The following is a 15,334-nucleotide window of genomic DNA, read 5'->3' on the forward strand; positions in this document are numbered from 1 at the left end:
GCCTATATCTCTATAATAATAATGTAGGATATGTCCAACAAACACTACTAGAGTTGTAACCGAAAGGACTTTACTATTAACATTTTCTTGTGCTAATCGCAAAGAGGAGCAATCAAATTTTGCATATATCATCAAATAAGATGATTAGTCGGAATATACTTTCTGTAAAATGTTTTCCTAAAGACATAAACCTCCCACAAACTTATAAAACAAGGGACAAACAAAGAAAAGGGATCAGGTATCCATAGAGGCCAGATTGAAGAGTTATTTTTATCACTTCCATAAATACATAAGCAAAAGAAAGTAGCTTACTGCAACAGCACACTGGTAGCATCTTCCATAAAGCATTTTGTAACAAGTACAACGCAGGACTGGGATATTGTGATAGTAATAAAAGCTTAATAGTGTCACAAGTCTTGTTCAATTCATTTGAAGATCTCTGAAATCACTGACAAGCTTTGGGGGGGGGGGGGAATTATGGCGCTCTCATTTGTTCAATAGTGCAGTCCTTGGCGTTAGGCGCTTCTCAGAATCCTGCCAAAGATGGAAAACCTAAAAGTCATCAACCTCGAATATAAAGACCAAAAAAAAGTTAATCGGCTTGTTTCGCAATGATTGTGCAACTAGAATTGAGATTAGAATCTTCTCAATTTTATATTTTGAAGCAGAATGCGCATCTAGCTAGTTAATCACATGCATTTGAAGAGATTGAGAACCAGATGCATAAAACCATAAGAACCCTATGTCTCCCGAACCGTGGATGCTGTGATTATAGCCCTTGCTAGCTCCTAAATTTGACATGGTACTTTTTCCGTTTCTTTCCTTCTTGCTCTTTTTTTTCTCTTTTTTGATCAAGTTATCCTCAGACTAAAATATCAAATAGCTACTCATGATTTGCATACTTATGGTGACAAGTGACAAGAGGCATTTCGCCAGAACGATGGACAGTACATAAGTCAGAAAACTTAAACCTACACAGCTAAAGTACGTATCATGCATCTCTAAGAAGAAAAATAAACTTCCGACTCTTTTCTTCTTTGTTAATTTTCTTTTTTCTTGTTTGGCTGGGAAAAGCTTGGGATATTATGCATGCATGCAACCACATCCATAGTTCTTCGCATGCCGACTCAGTAAATTAACAACCCCTATTTGCTTCAGTCAAAAAAGAAAAATTTTTAGTCAAATTCCTCAAAAAATAAAAAATAAAAAATTGATGTATCTCTTAGTATCTACTTCATACACACAACCTTGTTGATTAATTATAAATATACCATGATCTCTCAATTACTCAATGTGTTAAGGGGGCCAAGCTGGCTATGATTCTTTAGAGGCTCCAAATGACGATCTTTTATGAATTTTAATTGCAGCATAAACCCAAAACTCGGAGAGAGCAAAACAAATAATAATTAGAAGCTGAAAAATAGTCTTTTTATTTATTTATTTTTTGGAGTTACGTACCTCGCCTAGTTTGGGTTTGTTATTGGTCTCCAACATGAGCCCAAAGTGAATGTGAGGGAAGTGCGCCCACTTTTACAGCCAAGAATTCAAAGTTCACAAGTCATCATCAGCCAAATTCAACAAAAGTAGTATTACTGCTCTGATATCTGCTGTTGTGCAATCCAAGAAAAGGCGAGACAATTAAAGTTTGCTAAGATTAACGTGCACACTTACATTCTTGGCAGCTGTACTAAAAGCTTCCCTGTGGTTAATATCCGGGTTATTGGCTTTGATCCTCTGAATCTCGTCTCTGCACGTATTTTTGTTTCTCCCATCAATAAGTTGGTGTAATGAAAGTGATAGATCACTTATTGCTACTAATAAGTTCCATGTGGCAATGCCCAAGAAAAACAGATGATTAAAGAGTGGCTAGTATTAATTCAGGTGATGAGTACTGAGGCAGGCGCAGGTGCAATTACTTTATGAACTGGTTGTATGCAGATGGTACTCGCTGTCTCTTCTCAGGAGCTGAAAAAAGGAACTCGTGCGTATGATATGATGAACAAAATGGGAGAAACAATAATTTAAAAAAAAAAGAAAGAGATTAAAAACATGCATAAGTAGGGAAAACTGGGGAAATTAAATTATTCAAGTTACTAACGCACGCACGTCGATTCACAATCCTTTCCTCAGCGCGGTTTGGTATGGATGGTCGCGTTGCTGGCTTGATGTTGTAACCTTTGGCGGAGGAACCAAAGTCGATCCTGTATTGATCAGGTGGAGTGGAGTTCTGAGCCTGAAATTAACCCCGTGTTACCAAGTTAATGAAGAAACACTCGGCCGGGATTGATTTGTTCATAAGCATCATTAATTAAATACTATCAGCAAATGTGAAAGACAGGAGTTCTGCATCTGTTGCTCGCTGGCCCCTCACTTCTTCACTCATTTACTACGTCTGCACTCTGCTGAGTTGAGAAGGCCGGATGGGGCGGGGGTCAATCTTCTTGGCGTTGGGTGCTTTGAGTGTGAGAAAGAGAGAGGAAGGGAGAGTTGACTGAGACATTTAAAAGAGAGAGAGAGAGAGAGAGAGAGAGAGAAAAGAGAGAGAAAGGAGAGGATCACAACATTAGTTAGGAATATGACGATGAGAATGGAACCCAGAGAAGAAGTGAAAGCCCCCCCCCCCCCACTAAAGGAAATTCGGGATTATATGGGGCTGTGTTTCCGCAGTAGAGGACAAGGCCCTGATGGAAAAGAGATCATGGGGTGGCAAAAATAAAAATAAAAAACGAACGAAAGAAAGAAGTTAGCAACCTTCAACCAACAAAAACATACATGTCAATCAAAACATCAAATCAGCAGATCCAAAAGCAAAATAAAATATCCCCTGATATATAATCCTAGTTTACTTTAATGGGGCAGGAGGTTGACACTGCCTGACTAATTACACTGTCTAGCCGCAAAAATACGGCCTACAAAGACTAGAAAAAATTATTCTGGCGGCTGTTAGGGTTCTGTCTCAGGTCTCAGAGATGCTATAAAAGCTCGCAGTGAGGGGGGGAAGAAAAAAAAAAGAAAAGACTCGATCTACGAAGATTGCATCTCAAGTTTGTTAATGGAGAAGACTTGGGAAGAAGAGAATTGAGATTGATTCCCTCAAAAGAAGGAAAAATCACCCCTCCCACCATAGATTTCAGAAGCCTAAGTAGATGGATCGCCCACAAATTGAGCTGATCAATGTTGTTACTGCCTGCCTGCCATACTGAAGATATTATGGGGTGCTGACCTGAACATCTTGCCAGCAGGAGGAGGAGGACAGCGACTGGAATGCAGCTGCCATGTTCACGGACCATAGATTGGTGCAGTGTCCACATCGGACGGTCACGACATCAAATAAGCTGCTGCATGGAACACTCACCTGAAAAATTCAACAAAAACCACCAAAATAGACTTCTCAGAAGCCGCTGTTATAAAGTTACCAGTCCCGAAAGTCAAGAAACATACGATTTTCTACCTCGAGATCCCTCTTACTCAATATAAATCCATATCCCGAAAAAAAAGAAAAAAGAAAGCAGCGACTTTTTTCCCAATGAATTGAGGGCTAACTATTGAATAGCTAAAGGGTTTAAGGGGGCTAATAAAAAAATATAGCTACCTCTTTGATTCAAAAATAATAATAAAAGAAACCCTAAAATGGAGAGAGGGGAAGTAATTGCTATTCGCTGGAGTTTTCCATATAAAACCAGCGGCAGGTGAGTAAATTCACCACTCCACCAGCCACAGAAACAATAATATGTTTTCTGGATGCTTCCCTTGCTCTTGGGCTGATGGTAGAGATTGAAGGAAAGGTATGGCACAGTGGGAGGAAATCCAAGGCTCAAAGACTTGTCTTCATCAGAGTTTTATCGTCAAAATTTCCTTACTTTGGCGACAAATTAAACATTTAAAGGAAATCAATACAGTAAAACCTCTCACTACTCGCGCGCTCTCTCTCTGACTCGCACCCTCTCACATACTCTCTCTGGTCATTTTGAAACTTTAAGACCTCAGAGTAAGACTTTTCTTTGACTGCAAAAGAAAGAAGGGAAAAGGAAAGTCCGAACGATGGAGACTTGTCCGTAAGAAAAACCAAGCAAAAATTTGTACAAAAGAAGATTAATGGAATTCGGTATAATAACGCCAAATAGTCTGATCTCTCTGCATCAAAAGCTAGCCTTTTCCAGCAACTATGATGTTCTCTCTTGTTCACCCACCCCCCCGGCGGGAATAACAAGAAGCACTCATCGTGCAAGAAATGACACAAAATATGGATAGATAGTTTGAGGATGTATATATATTAGAAGTAGATCCCACTAGCCAAAAGAGCTTCAGAGATTAATTGATGGATACCGCAAGAACTATATTGCAAAAGTTGCAAGGGATGTAGCAGAGTTGCTCAGGTGGTGGCGGCGAAACATCGCTGCAGCTCGACATGACTGTCTAGTCCTTCACCAAAAAATGGAGCTAGAAAAAACAAACAACGAAGAGGAAGAAGAAGAAAGAAGATAAATATAAAACCAACTCTCCAGACCCTCTCCTGCAAGCACACAAAAGAGAAAAGCAAGCAATATATACGAGAGAAAAAGGCTACGATATATTCTTTATCTATCTTTCTCTTCCTCTCTCTGTCTTGCTCTCTTTCAAGAAGTTCTATGTAAATGTGTATCACAACAGTAGAGCCAGACTTTTGCGTGTATATGAAAAGAAGATTATACTAGTACTAGTATACCAGTAAAGGGATCTTTATTTTCCCTTAGAAATTGGAAAAAAAAATACAGGAATTGGAGGGAGGGATAAAAAGAGAGAGGGAAGAAAAAAGAAAAGTAGGGTTTGGATCCAAAGTGGCTTCACAGAGAGAAGGGCAGTGATCAATAGGGAATGTGCAATAAAAGAATACTGGGTTCAGCTGTGGCCACGGCTACCAGGAGGTGCTGGACCGGAAAGGGAAAGATATTGCAGGAAATTAAGATGAGGGGTGACCGGTTCAACGGGTTGAGAAAAATTCCTTTTTGAAAAAAGAAATAATAATAACAAAATGGGTTTTAGATAGCTGAAAAAGTTGTTCTTAAACGTCTGATATTTGCCAGCCAAAAGGGGCCTAGGGTTTTCATGAAAAAAAGAAGGAGAGGGCATTTTGGCAGCATTAGCCAATGAGTCCATAAATAGGTGGATTTTAGCCACTGTGGGCAAAACGTAAAAGTGTGGCCACTCCCTTTCCCCATCCCCTGCTGGCCGCTTTCAGAACCGCAGCGGACGAGGGGGGCGAAATTTCCCCATCATTCAATACTCTATTTATGCGTATCTCTTTGTTTGTTTCATGTTCATACACTTGAATCACGCATCCCTTGTAATTTAACACAATCTACACTTTAGAAATACCAATTAAAACCTATATATCTTCTAATTCTATAAAAATATTTTCTTAATCTTGGTAAGACTAGAGCGCGAATAAATTGATTCAAAGAGATCTGTGTCACATATATTTTTGAGTCTAATGATAAAACTTCAGAAAGAAGATCGTTCTATATATTTGAATTGATTTAAGAACAAAAAAAAAAGCTTTCTTCTTAGCTAAAATGGTATTCTGTCTTATTTGAAGTACGTCCAATACTATATTGAATTATTTAGGGAGGTAACATAGATAAAAGAGGGAATTTTACAAACTTTAATATATATGATGGGACCGAAAATTTTGTAAGCCAATTCTATGATTTAATCAAAGTTGTGAAGTGGAAGGGCAATTTTCAACCTCAATTCCTTGCAGCTTTACACTCAAATTGCTTTATTGGGCAATGTTTTGTACAAAGGATCTAGAATTTCAATGATTGTAAAATAGAAATAGAAGAGTCTTGTTTGATAATTTAATTCAGTATTTAAATTTAACAGATTTAGACCTTAATATATTCATACTTGTTTGATAACTAAAAATGGGGCATCTTAATAATTAAGTGACTTTGAATTGTCTAGACAAACTGTTCACTTATCACTTAATATAAAATATGATCAAATATTAAGGTTTAAGTATTTTTTTATATAACAAAAATAACCCACAAAATAACATGTTATTTTCTTTTCTTGTTGTTCATCTTCTAGATTACACATATATCGACTAGCTTTTTTATTTTTCCTCGAATAGTTTTGTTATGAATATTTTTTTCATTTTATGGTTCATTATTTTTTATTTTAATAATTAATTCTTATTTAAAATAAAATAAAATAAAAAATATATAATAGCATCATTAATGAATAAATTAGAATAAGGACAAAATTGTAAAATATATAAAATTTAGTATACAATTGTCTACAATTATCAAAGAAGCATACTGTATTCAATATTTGGATTCAGATAACGAGTTTTATCAGATTTCTTGCTCAATAATTCAATAAATTAGTAGATTAATATTTCAGATTTCAAATTTTAGGTTTATTAAATGCATTCTAAGACAAGTAATATCCAAAAATACAATAAACTTTGTCGCTTGTTGTAAGTTATATTGCACAATCAGTGTCATGTATTTCCTTTAAAATCAACCCGTCACTATCTTTTACCTGTCTTGTGCAATTAACGTACACTGCTATGACTACCAATAATCCACTCCTAAGCACAAATGTTATATTTTGCATTTTGACCATTGCCTAATAATAAATCTGGGATGCAACAACAAAATTCTAGTTTCATAAAAAATAAGTATTCTTCTATTTTTGTTCTATCAAGTAAATTTAAAAATTTTGTTTAACAAACGCTTAGTTGAAGTTGAATTATAGGTTGATTCAACCATTTTTGAAATCTTACTTTTATGGATTAATTCCTGTTCCATGATAATAAATAGTTTATCTTATGTGTAACAAATAAGTAATTGAGTAAATTGGTAAAGCTAGTATCAACATTCTCAATTTGTCAAAGAATAAATATCACCTTAAGACTAAAAAATAATCGACATATGATAATTATTTTGATAAGAGTTCGTTCACTTTTTGTTAATTGATCAAGTTAAATGTGAACAAAGTTTAGTTTGTTTTTAGAGAGAAATGCAGTTTTGATTCTCAATGCTTGGTATTTGTGTAATTTTGGTCAATAAAGTTCGAGTAGAAACAAATCTAGTCCCAAATATTTGATACTTGGTGCAATTTTAGTTCTTAAGCTTTGGGCAAAAATGTTCTGGCCTTTAATATTATCAATTTAAAGTAGATTTAGGACAATTGATTGATTCTCTCAAATATTGGTGGAATCATTCATGTACAGTCACATGTTTGTTGAATTAAACTTCTTAGAGAAGAAGTAACATAGCAAGTAATTTTGAACAATAAAAATAACTCATGTCATGGCACTTTAGCAACTAATTAACCAAGAAATAAAAAAAAAGAAAGGAAATTTGTTAATCTATATGAAAAAAAATTAAGTTATCAATTCTTAATTTTATTGCTTAAAGTTAGCTACTAGTTTGTTTCTTTATTTTGAAATTTAATTATAACAGACATATGACTAGACATGAGTAAATTCTATTATTAATTGGGAAAATTTCTTTAAATGTCCTAAATCTATTTTAAATTGGATACACTGAGGACTAAATTTGTTGTTGCCAAAATTTTAGGGGTTAAAATTGTACATGTACTAAATGTTGAGAATTAGATTTGCTTTTTATCAAAATTTTAATGACTAAAACTGCATAAGGGATAAATATTGGGGACTAAAATTGCATTTCTCCATTCCCCCTTCTCTCTCTCTCTCTCTCTCTCTCTCTGATTGAGAGACTTCACTGATTGAAAAAAAAAAAAGAGAAGAAAAACTTTAGTTGAAGAAACTAAATAGGATTCAGACCAAATACTAGAGAGTCGCTACTGCATCTTTAGCGTTTGGTTCAGTTACACGGCCTCCACATGTTTGCAGAAAATAAATCCATATAGATAGGATTCCCGGCATTAGAGCTGCAAACGAACCGAACTGCTCAATATCGATCTCGAGTCGAGTTCGAGTTGGCTCGAGTCGAAATCGAGCTCGAACTCGAGTTCAAAATATTAAGCTCGTTAGCTCGTGAGCCGAGTATATATATATATATACATTTTTTTTATTTTTTATTTTAAGTATATATATATTATTTTTAAATTTTAATAGTAAAATTACATATATATCCTTAATATTTTATTATTTATTAAGAAAAAAATATTATTTTATTTATTTTTTAAAAATATAAAATAATTATTTTTATTTTTTTCGAGCTCGAGTTCGAGCTTGAAATTGTCAACTCGTTGAGCTCGAGCTTGAGTTCGAGTTCAATGAAATTATGTCGAGACTCGGTTCGATTTGGCCAAAACTCGACTCGGCTCGACTCGTTTGCAGCCTTACCCGGCATAGACCAATTAAAACTGAACTTAAAACGTTTAGGGCCCGAATCTGATTGGATTAACGTAGATATACTTCGTAGTCACAAAAAAAAAAAAAAAAAGAGTAGATATTTTTCATATAGTATACTGTAACTCACTTAACCAGGAATTGAATCTTAGAGGATTCTACTTTGTCCATTTCTGCTAAAGTAATACAGTAATGTTATTTCCTAAAAAACAGAAGGCAACAAGACTAACAAGGTGTTTGATTAAGGACGGTCATCCGCTGTTTGAGTTGATGTGGAATTGTAGCGATAAAAACCCTTTTTGTTCGAAAGAATACAAATTTCATTAGCCGGTAACCAGTGAACTAGCTAGAGCAATGTTTCACGGAACAAGTTATGCCTGGGCTTTCGCTAAACCTGATATAAATGTCTTAACTGTAAGATGACTACTAGACGTCCTTGACCAAAATATGTGAACCAACTTGGTGGTTTTGTCGATTTCATTCTGTACTTATTCTTGAAGGAATTAGTGATGCACAATGTTGGAGCCTTTATTGACAATCCACAGTGAACACGATGATGATGATGACTGACGACGAATGAGAATCGATATACGAAGACCCTATAGTTAATGATTTGTGACCATGTAATTGTGGATTTTCAATTTGGTGAACATGATACCATATCAACAAATACCTGTTGAGTTGAGTAGGGGTTTATAAAGGAGAGTTACATCTTTACTTAAAGTTTTAAACAAGCCCATGATCTTTACCTATTCAGGCCACTGTGTTTCTGCAAAACTTTACCAGTAAATTAGTACACTGATCAAAGGGAAGAAGTGTTCTAACACTAGCTAATAAAATATGAGACCCAAATAATATGATACTTTACTGGTTGATGTGTTATATATATAACTTTTCTTTTTCAAGATCTGCAAAACGCCAATTCGTCAAAAGAATTCATATAAAATTGTTCTTGAGTTATACAAAAATCACTTAATTTTCAGCATTCATTCATGTAGAGGACAAATTAAATAGAGCTATTAAAATTTTAACTTCTATGTCAGAATCCATCTCTATTGCTTAGTAGGAATAGGGGAGCCAACAAAAGCGCGCAGTTGTGATCTCCTGTTATTTGATTTCTTGAGGAGGTTATCTCTAATAAACACCACCTACACATAGCTGTAGAACATACATTATTGATATCTAGGCCTAGAAGCCTGTGATTTTGAAATTTACAATATGGTCAAATTACTGCTTAACCACCTGAAATTTAACCATTCTTTCGTTACTTAATTATTCCTACAATTAAGGAAATATCCATCTGGTCATCTGAAATCTCAGGAGTTGAAAAGTAAACTTTAATGTCTATTACCTAGGAAAGTACAACTTAAATGTCAAATACTTAGGCAAGTTTTCTCTGCGACCTAAAACTTTAATAGCAATATACAATAGTCACATGGACTTTTTTTATATCATCATCACACATTATTCACCAGCATTTCTCTTACATCATCATAAGCCATATATTATTGTATGTCGGAATTGGTCTCTCTATTGATCCATAGACCAGATAACCTAAGTACTTTGAGACGCATAATATTGGCACGTACACCTAAAAAAGTTTCTAGTACTCCTACGATGCCAAATTACGATTTAATGCACGAAATTATCCTCCACTTTTTTTTTTTGGCACAAGTATTTGCTGTGTTTCTTTTTCTTTTCAAATTTATGGTCAAGTAAAGATTTTGAGAATAATCTATGTATTGCAAAATGGATTTTTGTTAAGTTTGGCAATATTGATTGTTTGCAAGAGTGATAGTTTACATTGTAATTGAAGGTTATTTTTTATGATAGTTGGATGCATCTGTGGCTAAATTAAATTTCGAGACAGTGATTGGTTTAGATTCTAAGCAACACTATAAAATCAATAAGAAAAAGAGATTAATTGAGGTAAAAACTATGTGAGTTGATGAAAAAAAATGATTTTGATTTAGAAAAATAAGAAGCATGAATTGAGACATGAACAAGAGTAGAAGAAGTGCCATGAATAATAGATGATGGAGGGCACTTTTGAAACTCAATGAACATGAAACAATGAGTGGAGTGTTAGAGGCTTTTATTGGAATGCAAATATCATTTGTCATATTTTGATTGAATTTATATGTACATAAACATAGCAATAGTAAAAAGAAACTAATAAGTTCCTTCCAAAATTAGCTTAATTCATTCCTCTCTTCTCTAGACAAATGCCATCCTAGGAGTAGAGGTATCAATTACAATTTAGTTATATTAATTTGTCCAAATTCGTCCATGGATCAATAATCCGCCCAAACCCACACATTAATTTTGAATGGGTCTAAATGGGTACCCATTAAAGCCATTTAATTGGTAGATAGTGGGCTGACTCAATTCACCCATGTATACCTATTTAAAATTAATTATACATTTAAACTGAACTTTTAGCAAGTGTCAAACAAATAAATTTGAATTTCTTATCAATCTAATAACAATAAAATACTGTTATTTCTTGTCAAACAACATGCAACAAATTAAAAAAAAAAGAAATTTAAGTGACTGATAAATGGATATAAATTGATACCTATTTATACCCATTTATTTAAATAGGTATAAATGAGTTGATCAAATTATAACCATTATCTAATTATGATCCACCCAAACCTGTTTGAGTTACTCATTTTGACACCTCTAGTTAGGAGTGAGACAATAGTTTAGTTTTGGATTAAATTTTACAAATCTCCATTGGAAACACCATCCGAAAATGAAACCAAAAGAGAATAAACAACCTCTGAGTTTTCGTTCCGTACCCTTCCTTAACACAAAGATTTGTTGGGATGAACAATGAGTTTGTACATGTCTAGAAAAAGAGTGCATTCCGTCAATGATGAAAAAAAAAAAAAGAAAAGGAAGAAGGAAATAGTCCAATTCATTCAACGTGTTGAAGCACAACAAATTCGGCTAAAATGTCAGGGCTGCGATTTTGTAACTCTAATAGCTAAATCTGCTGTTCTCCGTGTTCACATTCAACTAAAATGTTGAAGATGACGAAATTGTCAAAGCTATTATATAGCATGAGCAATGAAAAAAACCAAAACATTATCAAGATTTCTCCGTCGGCTGACCCAACTTGCTGAGCTTTGGTCGTTTTCCATGTCTGGAGTAATAAATAAGCATGAACAAGAGGCTCAATGCCTCATTTTTTTTTTAATTCTCTTCCCTTCTTTTTTTTTTTTTGGGAGGTTGGTAATTGGGTGGGGGTGGAGCTAGTGGTCTTGTACGTTATTTCATGGAAGTCCTTGCAATGTGTTCATCCGGCGCCTTTAAGGCTTAAATTGAAGTTTAATCATTGTTTCACCAAATTGTAGGTATCATTTGTGTTCTTTTTTCTTCTTGAGCATCACATATATATTGAAGATCTTCTTTTTCTTTCTCAACCACAACCACAAATGAATCTGTCATGAGCGCATAAACGATTTTGTACTTAGTAGTACCGTTTGTCTAAACTATATGGCGACCAACTAGATCATGACTCGATTAAGACAAGGGTCGACCTTAATTGTCTTAAATCCGTCACCACTATTTTATCTACCTGTAGTTTTATCTACCTGTAGTTCAGCAATCTATTGATCAATCTACCACAACTGTTGGGACAACGTAATCGCTTTGGGCATAACTTCCTTGGGCGTCCTCAATGTGTGTGTTTTGTTTACTTTCAACCTTGGATTTTGGAAGGTACTTGCTGAATGCTGAGCAACAGTTGTCTTTCATGGATCCCCGGAAACAAAAAAGAAGCTGAAAGGACAAAATGAAACTGTAGTTTTGTTACTTTCAGGTTTAACGAAAGTGTAGATCGAAGTAGCAATCTTAATTCAGACACGTTTGACTTCAAGTACACTTAATATGCAGAAATTCTATCTCAGCTTATCCATGTGGACCTTTGAACACTTGCATTAATAGAGAAAGTCAATTAGAAGTAATTAAGAAAATCAGTATCAACTAAACCATGGATTTGAATAGTATAGGGTCACTTAAAAGTAAAAAGCTAAAAAAATTGAATCACCCAACCCCCTCTTTGATCTTTCTCTCCTTGGGAGGGGGAGGGGGAGAGGGAGAGTGGGGGACCTCAACCTATATTATGGTGCACATTGGATTTCTTATCCATGGTCGGTTGGGAAGACCTGGATTTTCAATCGTGGCACGTATAAATACGAAGTAATTGCGATTTGGATTCACCATGGGGCAATGGATACAACTATTTTGGATTTCTTTGGTTATGGAAGCACACAATTTTCACATGTATACTAGCTAGAGTATCTCATATGATACTCGTACAAATAGACACTTGCTAGTTGATAAATTGATGTCCAGACAAATTTTCCTGCGTATCCAAATCGATTGTTAACGCCGACAATATACTGTTCCATATTCCAAATTAAATAGAGGACGATATACATACATACTTGCTAAGTTGAGCAGGAAGTGCCTAAGGGGTTACGTACTTCCCCTCGTCCATATATAGGTTCTAGTTTTCTACTGTAACCCCCACAGCTGTAACTTTGTTTAATTTGCAGGCTGAGAAATGAATTCATCGTTTTAAAACTGAAGTTTTGAAAGCTTGATGGTAGAAGCTTATAATCCCCTCCTACTTGCTTAAGTTTTGGTTTTCCTTGAACAAGAATGAAATTCACGGAATTGGTGTTGATTTTTAGCTACTTCTAGTTACCAGAGTCCGGCATGCATAAAGTATACATCATAGCAAGAGTAGATGGTTAGAACTAACAAGGAGTTGAACCACTACTACTCCAGTCCTGGCCATAAAAATTAAAGGGGAAAAAAGAATTTTTTTTTTTTTAAAAAAAAAGAAGAAGAAAGAAAGAAAATAAGGGCTATGGGGTGAATGGTAGGATCATTAAGATTGAGTTCTGAAGAGAATCCGAACCAAACAGAAAAAAGTTGGATGAAAACTCAAAAAATAGGGACTTTTTGCGGCAGCATTGCTATTTGCTGCCCCCCTGCCACATTCTGAAATGCTTTCCCTCAAGATGTATTATAGGCTCCAAGATGAGCAGAGACTTAGAGACACCTGAAAAAAAAAAATTGAAAAATCGCCAAGAATCATCCAAACAAACATTATTGCCTGGTGGAGCCTCATGTCTGGAATAGTGGGAAGCCAAAGTTGAGAATTATAGAAGGATTGAGAAAAAAGACGACTACTACTACAACTACAACTACTAAAGCCAACACTGACGCAGAAGCCACTATTTCCTGCTAACAAGGCTGGCCTGCGAGCAAGCATATTCACAGATGTTGATTCTGCCGCAGTCTTGAATTGCACTTCCTACTTCCTACCCTACTATTTCTACTTCTCAGTTATACTACTATTTCCCTTTATGCGCTGAAGAAACGAATCAGAAACATGAAAAGGGCTAACGAATTTATAGCCAAGGAACAATAAAAACGGAGAGAAAGCGAAAGGCGTGCCCCTCCCTTCGCTGATGAGACTGATCCGCATACCCCCTAAAAGATGTCTCGAACAGTGTGTCTTTTCATGAGCTTTCTTTGTTAATACTGACTACATCGTCGCACCAACTTTCTTGGTTAGCTTTCTAGTTTGGTTCTGTTCTTTTTGAACCAGAAAACTAAGCTAGGAATTCGTTAGCAACCAAATTTATTACTTAATTTCAATCCGATAATGTATTTTGGACTAGATCATCTGCAACAACAGCATTTTTTTTCCTTTGATAAGAATTGGATGGTTTTGGCTCCAATGAATCAAGACATGTCTCCGAAACTGTAAGTTACTCACAAGATTGCTTATAGATCACTTACTATTATAACCCTCAAGTCTACAGTAAAAATTGTAACCCTCAAATCCACAGTAGAACCCTAACAGGCGGACCTTTTGCAAAGAAATGATCCGTGCTAACAAGTTAATCTGATATGTGTTGGCCAACAATAGCTGCATGCATTAGCGCTTCTTATGATGGCAATTTTCTCTAATGTGGAGAACGAATCGCTGGGTTCGTACTCGAGTGATTGTGTGCTCACTCTACTCGATGTACATTGTTGGTGGTCAAAAACTAACACATTGGCCCTTCAAACCTCTTCCCAATAATTAAAAGAAATGAAAAGAAGTCAGACAAGAAATGAACACCGAAATTTAGAAATGAATTAATAAACATATCTAGCAATGTATAGCTCGAAGCAAATTATTACTATGCCTTTTCTCTTCTCACATTAAATCCCAAAAGTTTCTGACATAATTGCCCCCCCCCCCTTTTTTTTTCTATCTGAAGAGAGGAATCACAATATATATTGCTCATGTTTGTACTGCTTTATACATGTGCTGCACTCACTCTCTCTCAAGAGTCAAGAGTGAGAGACTAGAGACTAGAGACTGGAGAGATTGGGACGAAAACATAGTTGGATGAGTAACAGTTATAGCTAGCAGCGTCTGTCGTGACGTCCATTATTCGGGACGTGGATGGGACTTACCAATCGACCGTGGCTCATATCATATGTGTTATAACCTCAAAGGACTCTACGTACGCAATTTCTTTGTGCATATTGAGATGCGAAATGTTGCATTCTCACATGTTGAAGGAATAATTGCCGGTCGACCAGTATTTTCGGAGTCCTCACCCGATGGTACCCCCTCCCAAGCAATCAAGAAAAGGAAAAAGGAAAGAAATTCAAGCTGAGAAGTTAATGGCGTGGATTGGTTACTGGATGATATTCTTCCTTTCATGAGGCCTATATAGGAGCAGCCGTCTCCATCCGAAATGAACATCCACAGGCTACTATACTGTACAGCAGAGTTTAGTGTAAGCGAGACTCATTCATTCAACAACTTTCTAGCAGCTACGCTCTGATACTGTAGTAGCAGCACAATGTTGTCTGCTTTATCAGAGAGAGTTCCTTTGATCATGTGAGACTGTCTGAGTCGGTTTTAATTAAGTCAAACCTCATCTCTTTTTTTTTTGTTGTTGGGGGGTGTTCATGTGATTCAGC

At 35.5% G+C, this 15,334-nt stretch overlaps 1 protein-coding gene across 1 annotated transcript; it reads right to left on the reverse strand.

The window, feature by feature from the left end:
* Positions 1–256: 256 nt before the first annotated feature.
* On the reverse strand, positions 257–4,555 carry LOC113695148 (axial regulator YABBY 5-like). The gene is made up of 7 exons (XM_027214142.2): positions 4,327–4,555; positions 3,224–3,355; positions 2,107–2,233; positions 1,917–1,965; positions 1,672–1,747; positions 1,459–1,527; positions 257–534 (listed from the first exon to the last, which is right to left on the reverse strand). Exons 1-7 carry the CDS (start codon positions 4,408–4,410, stop codon positions 487–489), a joined length of 585 nt encoding a protein of 194 aa, XP_027069943.1. The 5' UTR covers positions 4,411–4,555; the 3' UTR covers positions 257–486.
* Positions 4,556–15,334: the final 10,779 nt, after the last annotated feature.

The sequence above is a fragment of the Coffea arabica genome, chromosome 6e (genome assembly GCF_036785885.1).
Source record: "Coffea arabica cultivar ET-39 chromosome 6e, Coffea Arabica ET-39 HiFi, whole genome shotgun sequence".
Classification (NCBI taxonomy): domain Eukaryota; kingdom Viridiplantae; phylum Streptophyta; class Magnoliopsida; order Gentianales; family Rubiaceae; genus Coffea; species Coffea arabica.